Source organism: Vigna angularis, chromosome 11 (genome assembly GCF_016808095.1).
Source record: "Vigna angularis cultivar LongXiaoDou No.4 chromosome 11, ASM1680809v1, whole genome shotgun sequence".
NCBI lineage: Eukaryota > Viridiplantae > Streptophyta > Magnoliopsida > Fabales > Fabaceae > Vigna > Vigna angularis.
In genome coordinates this window covers 492,076-507,857 of record NC_068980.1, presented here as the reverse complement: position 1 = coordinate 507,857, position 15,782 = coordinate 492,076, and the positions used below count along the sequence as shown (strand labels likewise).

General features: G+C 28.7%; 1 protein-coding gene across 3 annotated transcripts; it reads right to left on the bottom strand.

Annotated features, from left to right (window-relative positions):
• Window positions 1-4,761: 4,761 nt before the first annotated feature.
• Window positions 4,762-11,769, bottom strand: LOC108333751 (mediator of RNA polymerase II transcription subunit 15a). 3 transcript variants are annotated; one of them, XM_017569227.2, is made up of 12 exons: window positions 11,724-11,769; window positions 11,228-11,333; window positions 11,032-11,143; window positions 10,852-10,939; window positions 10,311-10,408; window positions 9,885-9,985; window positions 7,714-7,825; window positions 7,531-7,615; window positions 6,958-7,055; window positions 6,360-6,460; window positions 5,043-5,154; window positions 4,762-4,944 (listed from the first exon to the last, which is right to left on the bottom strand). In XM_017569227.2, exons 2-12 carry the CDS (start codon window positions 11,317-11,319, stop codon window positions 4,858-4,860), a joined length of 1,086 nt encoding a protein of 361 aa, XP_017424716.1. In that variant the 5' UTR covers window positions 11,320-11,333; window positions 11,724-11,769; the 3' UTR covers window positions 4,762-4,857. The 3 variants fall into 3 exon arrangements, with proteins under 3 accessions (XP_017424716.1, XP_052726902.1, XP_052726903.1); XM_052870942.1 differs by lacking the exons at window positions 11,032-11,143; window positions 11,724-11,769 and having other exon boundaries at window positions 11,228-11,329; XM_052870943.1 differs by lacking the exons at window positions 10,852-10,939; window positions 11,032-11,143; window positions 11,724-11,769 and having other exon boundaries at window positions 11,228-11,520.
• Window positions 11,770-15,782: the final 4,013 nt, after the last annotated feature.

Below are 15,782 nucleotides of genomic sequence, written 5' to 3'. Positions count from 1 at the left end.
GATGAAGGAGGGTACAGAAGCAAGCCAGAAGTAACAGAAATATATATCCCACTATAATTACATATTTAGTCCAAATATGAGCAAGCAAACCATGCCAAGCATTATCAAAACAGATGGAAACCGATATCAACCCAATATAGACAGACAACGACCATGACCCAGACATTCATAGCATATGAGTAATTTAAGAGTGAAGACTTACTCTTAGCTTCTACGTTTTTTCCTTCTTGGAAGCCCTTGTAGCACTTTTCTTCTGACTCCTTTTCCTTGCTTCGTAAGTGCCTGCGAGCTACGACAATGAAAGTGCTAACGAGAGTCGATTCTGGTTGATGGTGATGGTGAGGGTCATGTTGTGTGAACGGGGAGGGATCAATTTTTTCCTTTTTTGTTTCTGTGAAAATGTTCCTGGGCTTTCCCTCCCGCTTGGTGGAGAATTTCGTTCCTACAGTCGTGTGAGAGTCCCCCAGCGTTAATGGCTCTCCCCCTTAACCATATTCACGGGTCAGATGAAACCAAAGTCAAAAGCGTGGCCTGTTCAATGATTGCTTCCTGCAACAGCCCCTACTCTGCTCTGCTGTGTGCTAGCTAAAGGCAGTATAGAAGCATGCATGGCGCACGAGAAGATTTGCACAAGAATGGGAGATAGCGTGGAAAAAGAAAGCAGACCGAGAAAGTTGAACTTTGCCATTTTTTTGTTTCTTTTTGAAATAAGATTAAGATAAAATAAATGAAATAAAGTACAGTATAATAAAATAGACTCAAATACAATAACTCAAAATAACAAAGTAAAATAATCATAAAATAAAATAAATTTCATCAAAACTATATTATTTAATCACCCGAACGAAATTGGGTGTTGACAATGGGTCTACTAGGTACATATAAAAGAGTGGAACAAGTAGAAGTCAAAGTGGAAAAAACAGGTGAACCCAAAATTTGATCACGAACATGAGAATACTCATCAGCAAGGCCGTGCAATCCTAACAGCATAAAGAACTTTGACCGTTACTCTATTTCTTTGGCAGGAGTAGAAGCAGGAGACAATAATTCATTAAACTCATGAAAAAAAGCATGAATTTTACCCATATAATCAGTCATAGAGTCCTGACACCGAGGAGCAAGAACATTGAGAAGATCATAACAAACACCATAAAGACGTTGAATATCATTGATGTATAATAATTTAGCGTGTTCTCATATTTCAAAACATGTTTCATAGGAACGAAAAATTTGTTTTAAAGAGAAATGAAGGGTACCTTTGAGAACAATGCATAACTGAGCATCAACTTTCAACCAATGGGTGGAATCAATAGTTGTCACATTCTGAGTAATATGATCAAGATACCTTGACTCTTAAGCCAAACTTTAACGTCTGATGCCCAAGTCGCATAATTAGTACCATTTAACTTATCAATAGATAAATGCACACTGACATAGTTAGCATATATGGACAGGTTAGAAGCCATGAACAAGCAAGAGACTACAAAACCTAGAACTCAAAAGAGGTCCAATCAAGGTGGTCGGCAATGGAGACAACGACATTAACGTCGGCGATGTGACGGTGGTACGAACAAAAAACTTTATGCTCTAGATACAATGTTGAATATAGTGAAAAACTATATTTGAAATTAATCGCCCTTGTATTAAATACACACATAGGATTCTCTATTTATAATATAAGAAATATGAACTAAGTCCAAAATACAAATAAAAAATAATAACAAACTAATTAAAAAATTAAAGATAAAGATAAAAAATAATATATCAAATAGGTTGAAAGAACAAATAGGCTTATGAATAAATCTTTTTGATTGCTTTATCCAATTGACTGGGCATTATGAATAAATATTTTTGACTGCTTCTTATCTTATAATTCTCAATGTGGTTTATTTTGTAGGAGGGCATGACATATGATTTGATTATTGCAACAACAAAAATAGTCAATGGCCAAAGCTTGATTGAACCGTTTGTGGAAAAGCTAGGTTGATTAATGAGTGTAGTTTTGTCGGGTTATCATGTCGAGCATATTTGTTTGTGATGGTGAGTTTATATTGATGTCACATCCATTCTATGACTAGGCTAGATGGTGAGTTTATATTGATGATGTCACATCCATTCTAGGACTAGGCTAGTTATTTTTTGAACGTTGCCTTGGTGAAAGTTTTATTGGAGCTATGTAAGCGTATGTGTTGGTTTTCTAAGAGGGACAATTGAGGGGATCGTAACCTAGTCCTCTGGGGGACTGTCTGGAATTAATAGTACGAGTGCTATTTTTCTCTGCTTTTTTTCATTGGAGCAAATGATCTAGCATCGTATGCAACATATTTTAATTTCTTTCTTCTATCGTGTAAAATTTTGTATCACTAAAATACTAAACTAATTGAAACATGTTAAATAAAAGCTTATAATTAGTGAAATGTGACTTTTATAAAATGGCTATTTTCTCTATCACCTCCGTACTTTCTTTTTGTGTCTTGTAAATATGAAAAATTTTAATGTCTTGCTGATTTAAATTTTTAAACTGTAATCTGAAAATTAGAAATATTTTTTAGATTATATAATCATATAAACTTTTTTTTAGAGAAAAAGTAAAAATTCCAGACTATGCTATTAAACTGCTAAAACAGACTATGCTATCAATAAACTAATAGCTTACAACAGCTTACAACGTAATTTAAAAACCATATCATTATTTAATAAATAAAGAAGCTTATGTTTACCTTATAAGTTACAATCCACTTGAGCTTACTTGTAATTTATTTAATTTTTTTCACTCATATTTCTTATATTTTAACTTATCATTTTATTATCTTTAATTTTCTTTTTATAGAAATAATAAATTATGACACTACTTTTAATATTTGTGAAATTTTAATATTGTATTTAATTGATATTAAAAAATATATTATAATTTAAATTAATTAATATTTTATTATATGATGCTATATAAAAATTACACAAAGTGAAAATTGTAAAAATCAAATTCAATATAGTTTAAATGTAAAAATAAAAAAATTGCAAAGATAAATAAACATTGAATTTGATTAATAATCTTATAACAACTACTTTGAATAAAATAACTTATCCATATATAATCAGGCATGTTGTTCTGAGATCTCGTTTCCATCGCATGCATTTTAGACACATTAAACCATTAATCTTTCCTCCCCTTTTATATTTATTATTTTATTTTTATTTTTCTTTTACTATTATCTTGTGAATGTTTTGCATAAAAAATAAAATAAAAGTATTGGTAAACCAGCATCACAGGTACTCTTTAAAATTTTAACATAAAAGGGCAATATAGAAAAAGTGAATGTTAAAGAATGAAGTAAAGGAAAAATAAATTCACGAGAGTTCAAAATGGAATTCGTGTGTGAAAATTTAAATTAAATTAAGTTAATTAAAGAAGAAAATATTTCTAATAATATATTGTTTGTGTAAATGTATATAAATTAAAGTTTAAATATTCGATAAAAACTAATAATTCAATAATTAAAATTTATTGGTGAAACAAATTATATCAAGTTTTCCTGTTTGTTTTATTTATAATTTACGGGTATGATATTAAATAATCATTGTATAAACTATTTGAGAAATATGCAGTACTAAAGTCCAGTGAAAAGGCCACTAAAATTTACACCGACTAACAAATCCATGATAAAATGTAAATGTATAAACGAACATTGAAAACATAATATAACTGAAAAGATTTAAATCAACTAATGTTATGAAATTGTAATTAAATAATTGAATAATAAATTGTAATTTCAATTCAATATATAAAAATAAATTGAATAAATAAATTTAGTTACTTGTACTATTACTCAAAACTAAACTCTACTTAGAAAACATTCGATAAAATTAATAAGCTAAGTAGTAGCTTCTAAAGTAATTTAGCCATCATATTTTGTAATGAATACTTTAAGTAGTTTATTTCTACCTTGTAAGCTATAATCAACTTGAGTTGCCTTATTGATTATTTAATTTTCTTTGACTACTATATCTTATATTTTAATATATATATATATATATATATATTATTACTTTTAGTTCTCTTTTTTATTACTATTACTTATTTTCTTTTTATAGAGATAATAAATTTTCACACTATTTTACATATTTGTTAAATTAATTTTAAATTTATTATTTAATTGAAACTAAAAAGTTAACATTATAATTTAAAGTAATTGGTATTTTAATTTATGGTGCTATATAAAAATTACAAAAAAGTGAAAATCATAAAAATAAAATTCAATATAAGAGTAATTTAACTTGAAAATAAATCAATTTCCAAAAAGACAAATAAACATTGAATTTGATTAATAATCTTATATCAACTCTTTAAATAAAATAACTTACCCAGATAATCTACCAGCAGCATTTATAACACCAAACAAATAAAATGAGAACGATATTTTACATCACTGTAAGGACAGAATACGACTTCTTTTTTCCCTAATGACACATATGAATCTAAAATTACCTAAACATATTGTGCCAAATATTTATATAAAGAATACAAGTTTCTTTTTTCATGTTAAAATTTAGTTCCTTTGAAATTGAATTCTTAAGTGTGATTAAAAAGAAACTACTAAAAGAAAAACAGAATTTGGTTCCTTAAAATTTAATTATGAACTGTTTTTTTTTTCGTTTTCATTTAAAAAAAGGAGGAAAACATTTCTTGAAATAAAAATTACAAAAAATAAGCATAGTTTTACTACTTAAAAAATAAACAGTAGCATATGTGTAAATATTTTGGAATAGTATTGTTTAAGCAATTTGTGTCCATGTGTATTATTTGAGTGAAAAAAGCACACAATTCAGTCTTAGTAACTTAAGCTAAACTAGATACTCCTAGAACCATGATGCGTTGGCCATGCTGCCCTGGGATTTAGTCTCATTGGTAAGCATCTTCAAAGATATTTTTTTTAGATAATCAGACTGAAATAAGAGAATATCACATTAAACCATCAATCTTTCAAATGGAATATAATTGTAAACATAATCACAAATTGATAAATCTATAATCAAATACGTACCTGGCTTGTTGCAGCAATAAAAATATTTTCTTCAAACCTTTGAGCAATCTTCTGAAGTTCATGGAATCTTTCTTGATCAAAAAGAGGAAGATGTCTTTTTAAAATCTCCATTCTATAGAAAATGAAGAAAAGCGATTTAATAACTAAATAATACAAATGATAGAAAACTTATGGTCAATAGACAATCCTGAAATGTTTATAAGCTTGTTAAAATGTAAAAAAAGACCTTGTTGAAATCATACACATGTGCAGAACAAAAAACAAATATAGTATAATGGATATCAGAAATGGACTGGGGATTGTTTTTGATAATTTGGATACTCTCCTCTCTAAGTACAAATCAGATGATTGAATGACTAAAAATAAAGAAAAATACCAAAAATACATAATTCCAAAAAGAGTTCCTAGGAGCATAACAAGAAGAGATAATACTTTCGATCATAAAAGTAGTTCTTCATTTTTTATTTTATTTTATACTTCTTGGACTTGTAAAACGTTAGTATCCATGTCCTTTATTTTTTTTGTAATATCATGGTGCAAATAGTAATCATAGTTTAGATTGAAACTGGGTCTAAATTAAATTTTCAATCATGCGTATAGAGTAGCATCAAGTTCGGCCAAGAGAAGAAGGAACAAGACAATTATACAAGCATGGGAAGTGTAAAAACATAAAAAGTATGGGAATAATCTTGGCCATTGATCTAGATCTAGATGTTTTAAAATAATTTTTTTAATTTTCTCTCATTTTTCTGCAGTATTTTTGGCCAAGGCTAGCATGGGTGGCTAAATATAGTAGTTCCCTTACTTTGTAAATGACTTTTGAAATATATGAAAAACTGAGAGAATTTGAAGCAAACACTTGTGAGAGTAATTCTCATTCATGAGTTTTATCTTGATTTCTAGAAGTCCAAGTGGTTATTATTCCTTAGTGCTTATCTTGAAGATGAAAGTGGAACTTCAAATTCAAGTGGCGGGCCTTGCTTCTTCCATCATCTAACTACTCTCCAACTTTTATCTTTTAATTTGTGTTCATGTTCTTATGCTCTATAATTTTCGGTTCAATAATATTCTAATCGATTTCCGTCCATAGTTATGCTCTTCCTAAAGATTAGATTCTGCTAACTTGAATTCTAGATCCTACACTTGCTCCTATTCTTATGATTAGAATCATTCATTCAAGCCTCTTAAGAATTGTTTCCAAGTTTTAAGGCAAGAATATATAGATTCAACTCCCGTAGTTATCTTGCTTCATATAAATTTAAGCTTCCTTTCCATATATGAACTGTATAAAAAATATAAGAGAAAACTGAATCTTACATCTTGTTGACATATATTTGTCGTGTCTCTGGGTGCAGTTCATCTCTCCAATGACTATTGGCTTCAGTACCTTGATTACGTCTCCCCTTATCGTTATCCATCTAAACACCAACACCAACTATTCTTGTCAAATCGGATTCCCAAAGAAGGTGCAAAAGAAAAATATAAATGTATGAAATATTAGGAAAATAAGATCAAGTTTCCTCAATGGACGAAGGACATAGACTTATACGACTTATAATATCAATCCAACATGTTTAAACCTATAATGCATGCAAAAAGATAGGCTCATACGACTTATAATGTCAATCCAACATCTTTAAACTTATAATGCATGCAAAAACATTAATTTTATAACGAATACAAATATGGATGGTATAGTAATTAATTGTAAAAGCCAATAACAACAAAATTCCAATATTACATAGAGTATTTCCTCATCTTAATTCGTTTTTCACCACATTTGGCGATGGAGTCTTGTTCTGATTCCCTTCAAAGAATGATTCAAAGGAAACACACCCTCTTTTCACTCGCTCTTTCGATTAAACCGTTATAATAAGGAAAGAAAGATGATTAATCCAACATTAGAAAACGGAACCTGATGTTGATGGCGCTTTAGGGATATTTTTGGGGATGGCGTGGGCACTATTACACTTTGCGTGTCTGACTGCTGAGCTTCAACTTTAATGTAGGTGACTGCAAATGGAGGCAAAATAATTATAAGTACCAAGTCTTCTGAAATCCAGTAACATATGTAACACCAAACAAAAATAAAAGAGTAAAGATTCTTTGACACACGTAGATATTTTATATTCATTTGACGTTACCCTTACTTTTTTTTATTTTCTTCTTTCTTAGTTTCTTGAAAGCTGAATTCTGACATGTGATTGAAAAAATATAAAAATCAAATTTTGAACTAGGCTTCTACTTTTTTTCTTTTTCATTTAAAAAAAGGAGGAATAATATTTTGGAAAAGAAAATATTTTAAAAAAGTAACTTGACTACGGACTGAGCCAAAAATTGTATTATATGTGTAAATATTTAGAATAGTACGCTGCTTAAGTAATTTTTGCATCTATGTGTATTATTTGGGTGAAAAGATCACACAATAGAGTCTTAATAACATAATCTGATCTAGAAACAACTTCGAGTTAGATACTTCCAGAACCACCTTGATTTGGTACGTTGGCCTTGGTGCACTGGCATCCAGTCTCTATCGAATGCATCTTTAAATATATTTTCAGTAGATAATCAGGCTGAAATAAGGGAATATCACATTAAACCATCAATCTTTCATATTGTATTTGTTTGTAAACATAATCACAAATTTGTAAATCTAAAATCAAATACGTACCCAGCTTGTTGCAGCATTAAAAATTTTCTTTTCAAACCTTTGAGCAATCATATGAAGTTCTGGCAATACATCTTGACCAGAATCAGGAAGATGTTTCTCTAATGAGTCAACCCTATAGAAAATGAAGAAAAACAATGTAATAGCAAAATAATACAAATTATAGAAAACACAAAGTCAATAAACAATCCTAAAATGTTATAAGCTTATTGAAATCATAGACATATCATATATAGTGGAACTGATATCTCAAGCAGCAGGGATTGGTTTTATAGCTTTGATAGTCTTTCCGTATAAATATGATGATTGAATGATTAAAAATGAATAAAAAGAACAAGAATACATAGTTCCAAGGAGAGTTACAAGGAACATAACAAGAGAAAATACTTTTGCTCATTAAAATAGTTCTTCGTTTTCTTTATTTTATACTTCCTAGACTTCTAAAGCGTAGTATCCATGTCCTCTAATTTCTTTGTAATATCAATGTTCAAATAGTAATTGTAGTTTAGATTGTAACTGAGCCTAAATTTAAAGTTTCAATCATGTCCTAAGAGTAATTCTCATCCATGAGTTTCTTGATTTCTAGGAGCACAAGTGATTGTTATTCCTTGATGCTTATCTTGAAGATGACGGCAGAACTTCAAATTCATATAGCGGGACTTGCTTCTTCCACCATCTAAGTATTCTCCACTTTTTATCTTTTAATTTCTGTTCATATTTTTGTGCTCTATAATTTTCGGTTCAATTATAATCTAATCCTTTTTCATTCATAGTTATGTTCTTATTATTCTATTAGGCTAGATTGAATTTTATATTGTCTTTGTGCTGACTTCTAGATCCTACACTTGTTCTTATTCTTATGATTAGAATCATTGATCAAGCCTCTCAAGAATTGATTTCAAGTTTTTAGGCAAGGATAAATTCAACTCCAATAGTTATCTTGCTTCATATGAATTTAAGCTTCCTTTGCATATATGACCTCTATCAGAAACATGACAGAAAAGTGCTTCTAACAGTACTATAGTTTTCCACTAAATATCCATCTGCCACACATTCCCTGTGAAGAGAAAATATGTATAAGCCATTTAAGAGCAAAATACACAATCGTAAATCAGTATGCAAAGACAAACATGTTCCTCTGTGAAAACGATGAAAACCTCCAACCAAACACACCAAATGAGAATAATGATAGCACATGAAAAATAATAACAGAACATGGAAAAAATAAACTGAGCCCTGCTCCTCCTTTGAGACATCTAAAATGAATAAACAAGTGCCTCATATTCTACAGATACACCTATGATAGCAAAAGTTTATTCTAACAGGTTGTGCAATAACAAAATATAATTGAAAAACTTTGAAGTTGTATTTATGGGTGATATAGTGTTCAACACCCAAGTATGACTATATCCTACTCCAACGTTGTTAAAGTCGCAAATACTATCTAGGAACAAGAGAGAGAGAAAATCAGTAACTTGAATCATAAGATCCTAAGTTTTGATCTAATAATTATTATAAATAACACATGCATAAAGCAAACAGATAAAGAAAACAACCTCATCTCATTAAAAAACTTCAATTGAAAATTCACCGTGATAGATTTTTAAAAAACTAGAGAGAGAAATTAAAATTCGTAACAAGATAGAAATGATTCATTTAAATTAATGAAATAATTGATAATAGAATTAAATTTAATAACAAGTCAAAAAGATAATTTTAGAATAATTCTAAAAAATAAAAGGGTGATTAAAAAGTTTATTTAGCAATCCAACCACTGAGAGAAGGTAAAGCATAGAATTAAAAGATAGAAAATAGTGGGATGAGATGTGAGTGACAGACAGGATCACCAAGCGAGAGAGACCAAGGTTCGGTACACATGCTAATGCTAGGTATCAGTGGTTAACCATGAAAAATTGAAAATACAAAAATTTGGATAATGGGTAACAGGAACAACTACAGTGCAATAACCAGCAATGGTAGCAACAACGTACGTACAGTGAAAACAGCTCACAGAGCTTTCATATATGAACTCAATAGTACTATAGTTTTCCATTAAATATCCATCTGCTCTATGAGGAGAAAATATATATACGGAGGAGCTTGGCCGTTGCATATTGAAGAAAAAAAAAAGTAAAAAATTACAACTGATAGACATTATTAAAACTGAATCTTACATCGTGTTGATGTTCATTTGGCGTGTCTCTGGATGCAGTCCATCTCTCCAATTACTATTGCCTTCAGTACCTTGATTAGGTCTCCCATTATCGTTATCCATCTAATTTTTATAAACGGAAACACCAACACCATAGCATTATTGTCAAATAGGATTCCCAAAGAAGATGCAAAAAATAAATATAAATGTATAAAATATTAGGAAAATAAGATCAAATATTTTTTTCCTCAATGGAGAAGCTTATACGACTTATAATGTCACTCCAACATGTTTAAACCTATTATGCATGCAAATACATTAATTTTATAACAATAAAAATATGGATGGTATAGTAATTAATTGAAAAGGTCAACAACAACACAACTCCAATTTTTTCAAAGAATGATTCAAAGGAAAGAGACAATAAATCCAACATTAGAAAACGGACCTGATGGTGGTGGCGCTTTAGGGATGTTTTCGGCAATGGCATGGGCACTATTAAACGTTGCATTTCTGACTGTTTAGCTTCAACTTTAATGCTGGTGACTGCAAATGGAGGCAAAAGCTTTTTAATTGTAAGCACTAAAGTCTTCTGACATCCATATGTAACACCAAACAAAAATAAAATGATAATGACACAGAGATCTTTTAACTTAAATAGCATACATGAATCAAAAAATTTCTTGAATAAAATATTGTTAAATTCTGAAAAGCGGATAGAAAAAAATAAAAATCCAATTCTGAACTGAACTTCTACCTTTTACTTTTTCATTTAAAAAAAGGAAGAATATTTTTTTGAAAAAAAAATTAAAAAGTAACTCGAGTTCTCGAAAAACAAATGACCCAACAACTGTACCTACCATGTGTAAATATTTAGAATACTATGCTCCTTAAGGAAGTTTTGCGTCCATGTGTATTTCAGTGAAAAAATCACACAATAGAGTACTAATTAACTTAATCTGAACTGGAAACTATTTCAAGTTAACCACCTTGATTTGGTGGGTTAGTCCTGGTGGTGCCTTGGGATTTAGTATCCATCCTCTGAATCTTCAAAGATATTTTCAATAGATAATCAGGCTGAAATAAGGAAATATGAAATCAAACCATCAAGCTTTAGTATTGTATGTGTTTGTAAACAAAAATTTGTAAATATAAAATCAAATACATACCCAACTTGTTGCACTAGTAAAAATCTTCTCTTCAAACCTTTTAGCAATGAAAAGAAGTTCATGCAATCCATTTTTACCATGAAAAGGAATATGTTTTTTTAACTTGTCCATTCTATAAAAAATGAAGAAAAGCAATTTAATAACAAAAAATTACAAATGATATATATCAGTGAGAAAATAATAAACTGAATCTTACATCTGGTTGATGATTCTTTGGCGTAACTCTTGTGGCAGTCCATTTCTCCAATCCTTAGTATACATATTGGCTTCTTGGTTAGGTCTATCCATCTAATTTTTATAATCTGAGACACCACAGACTATTCTTGTCAGATCGGATTCACAAAGGAAGGTGCAAAAGATGAACATAAATGTACGAGATGGTACGAAGATAATCAAAGATAATCCATATAAATCAATGATTTTCACAGAGATAACCGTCCATCAACAAAATCATAACACTTAAACAACAGAGGACAAAGAACAGAGCTTCATACAACTTATAAATATACCATGTTTTAACCTATTTTTATTATATAATCATGCTTCATATTTGGGGATGGTGTTCTGTTCTGATTTCCTTAAAAAATGTGAATAATGATTCAAACCAAACGCGCCCCCTTTGTACTCGCTCTTTGGATTAAACAGTTATAATAAGAAAAGAAGAATGATTAATCCAAAATAGGAAAACGAACCTGATGGTGACGACGATTTTGGCAATTTTCCAGCAATGGCGTGGGAGTATCTTCTTTTAATAAATTTATTTGATGTTAGTTATTCTGTTTAATATTTTATTTTATTAGATCATATGAAAAACAATTATTAAATTTTTAATAATTTTTTTGTTAATGTTTCTTATTTTATTTGCTATAAATTATGTATGTGTCATGTGAATATATTTTTAATATTTGATAATATGAAAAATTATATGAAAAATTATATGAAAAATTAATTGAATATATTTTAAATATTTGATAATAAGTTATTAAATAAAAAGAGGAAAGAAAGAAACTTAAATTCGTAATGTAATTTAAAACAATAAAATTTTAGATGAAATTAAATATTTGTATGCAACCAAAGTAATTTGGATAAAAAAACATTATATTTATTAATTTGTTTTTGGGTAAATTTTATATAATTCTTTTATCCTTTTTAGAAAAACCAAATTAAATTTCTCAATAAATTGTTGTGGACAAGTTTTGTGTTTGTTCATTTTTAGAATATTGATTTGGACGAGAGTGAATAGATAAATTTAAAAGAATTTAAGAGTGAATTAATTATTGTTTATTTGAGTGAGAGATGAATGAAAGTAAATTTAAAAATAAAATTTATAAAAATTTTACTTCAGCGATATTCTTACTTGAGTGAGAAGTTGAAGAAAGAAATTGACGAAAACACTCCAAAATTATAATTATATATCAATTTGAACTTAGATTCGTATATATACAAATTAATTCAGGTATAAAATCAACAAATTTTTTCTATTTAGAGATACCAATTTCACAAATATAACAATATTTAGCTTAAATAAAAATGAAAAAATCAATTTGCAAAAGACGAGTTATAATTTTCCTTACGAATATCTATTTCTTAGAGTTAAACTTTTATTAATTGTTAACAGAACTATCTTCTGTAGAGACTTTGTTTGAAAAAATCAATTGATCTAAAATGGATGAGAAAAAAATGTGAATTTGAGAAAACAAAATGAAATATGTATGTTTATACTTGTTACGGAGATGGAAAGAGAAATGAGAAAAAACACTAAAATCTTTTATTTCTTCCCTTCTTTTATTGCCTATTATTATTTTTCTTCACAATTCTCTCGTGAATACTTTATATAAAAGCTTTGAAGAACAAGCAAAGCGATGGTTACACTTTGAAAATTTGATATAAAAGGACAACATAGGAAAAAATGAGATAAAAAAAGACAAATTTGAGTAAGGAGAGCTTAAAATGATTGACTCTGAAAATTTAATTTAAATTAAACTAATTAAAGAAGGAAACATTCCTATTAATATATTGTTTGTGTAAATATATATAAATTTATGTTTAAATATTCAATAAAAATTAATAACTCAATAATTAAAGTTAATTGGTGAAAAAAAATTATCAAGTTGTTTTACTGTTTTGTTTTATTTAGAATTTACAGGTATGATATTAATAATCATTGTGTAAATTATTTGAAAAATAAGCAGTACTAAAGTCCAGTAAAACGGCCCACTAAAATTTACGACTAAAAAATTCATGTAGGTAAAATAATTTGAAAAATTTTAGGACTAATTATTTTTACTTAACTAATATTTTTCAAATAATTTTTTAAGTGTGATATTTAACAAATATGTAGTGTGATATTTAATTACTTAACAAATATGTAAGCTACAATCAACTTAAGTTGTGTTCTAGATTATTTAATTTTCTTTCACATCTATTTCTTATATTTTAATACATATTTTTTATTACTTTTAGTTTTCTTTTTATTGCTATTACTTATTTTCTTTTTATATAAATAGTAAATTATCACACTACCTATTTGTTAAATTAATTTTTAATTTTTTATTTAATTGAAATTAAAAAAGTTAACATTATAATTTATAATACTTAGTATTTTATTATATGATGCTATATAAAATTTACACAGAGTGAAAATTATAAAAATCAAATTCAATATAAGAGTAGTTTAATTGAACAAAAAATAAATCAATTTCCAAAGACAAATAAACGTTAAATTTGATTAATAGTCTTATATAAACTCCTTTAAACAAAATAACATATCCAAATAAACTACCAGGAACATTTGTAACACTAAACAAAAATAAAATGATAATGATATTTTATATCACTGTGACCCCGACAGAATACGATTTTTGTTTACTCAAACGACACACATGAATCCAAAAGTCACCTAAATAACATATTCTGCCAAATATTTATATAAATAATACATTTTTTTTTCATGTTAGAATTTAGTTCCTCGGAAGTGTGATTGAAAAGAAACTAGTTAAAGATATAGAATTTGATTCCTTAAAATTGAATTATGAGCTGGCTTTTTACTATTTTTATTTATTTATTTTTTCATTTAAAAAAAAGGAAAACATTTCTTGAAAAAAAAAATAGCATAGTTTTACTATTGGCCTACAAAATAAACAGTACCATACGTGTAAATATTGTGGAATAACAATTTTTAAGAAATTTTTAGTCATATGTATTATTTAGGTGAAAAAATCACACAATTTAATCCGAATAATTTAGAAAAATATTTTTTTAATAATTTTTTTACAACATAATTGATCTATTTCAAATATTTTTTTAAAAATAAATTTAAACAAAACTAATAAATTAGTAACACTTAACCTATTTTAAAAAAAAAAATTGTTAACATATCATACTCCAATCAATTAAACTAAACAAGAAACAATGCCAAGTTAGATAGCACTTGTAAAACCATCTTGATTTGACCGGTTGGCCTGGTGTCCTGTCAATTAGTTTCCATCCTAAGCATTTTCAAAGTTATTTTCCTTAGATATATGATCAAACTGAAAGCAGTAGTAAAATTATTCTCTTCAAACCTTCCTTTGAACAATCTCTTGAAGTTCCTCTTGCCCAGGAAGATGTCTTTTTAATTAACGTGTCCTTTCTATAGAAAATGAAGAAAAACGATTTAATAATTAAATAATACAAAATATACAAAACTTATGGTTAAGAAGACTTCATTAAAAATCATATACATATCCAGAACAAAAGACAAATGCAGTTATCTTGCTTGGTATGAATTTAAGCTTCCTTTGCATATATATGAAGTGGTTCAGAAACATGAGAGAAAATAATAACACAGCACATGGAAAAAATAAACTCACCCCTGCTCCTCCTCCTTTGAGACATCTAAAATGAATAAACAGGTGCATCATATTCTACAGATGTACCCATGATCGCAAAAGTTTATTCTAAACACACTGTGCAATAACAATGAAAAACTTTGAAGTTGAATTTGTCGGTGATATAGCATTCTACACTCAAGCATGACTATATCCTACTGTAAGGTTGTTAAATCTCATGAGCCTATGAGAGTCTTAGAGCCGTTTGTCTTCTGGTTGACAATGACGGCGGCAGTGGTGGCCAACATGAGAATGAAGGTCTCAATGAAACATCTACCACTCTTGAGAAGAGAGTTCTTGTTTCCATTGTTAGTCCTATTGGTGCATTGGTGAAACCTCCATAAAGAGGTGCACCAGGAGTGTTTGGGGTGGCAAGTGTTGAAGGGATTTCCTCGTTGTTGTCCCTACCCCACCAATGAGAATGGTTTGTTTTCACCAATGCCACCAATAGACCAATAATGGTAACAAGAACTTGATGCTGAGAAGAGATGAGATGAGAATCATGTATATATGCTGGTTGATTGATTTTATTGCAGAATGAGTAAGGAAAGCCTTGCTTTCTGCCTAACCTCACGTTGCCTTGCTTGCTGCCTAACCATGACCTTGCCTAACCCTTGCTTTTTGCCTAACCCTTGTTCCTTTTCACTCGCTTGTGTCCAAAACTTTGTTTTGGTTGTTGTGATATTTTCGTTGTAATTTTGATATTTCATTAAAATATCACAGAGACTATCAACTTATAATATTCCTTAAACATCAGAGTCTATCGTTGTAATTGTCTAAGGTAGGAGCTGCTACTTTAGTACTATTGTTGGAAACATATTACTTTATAGCTTCTTCTACTTGAAAGCTTAATGTTATGGTTTGGGGTATATAATTTATGCT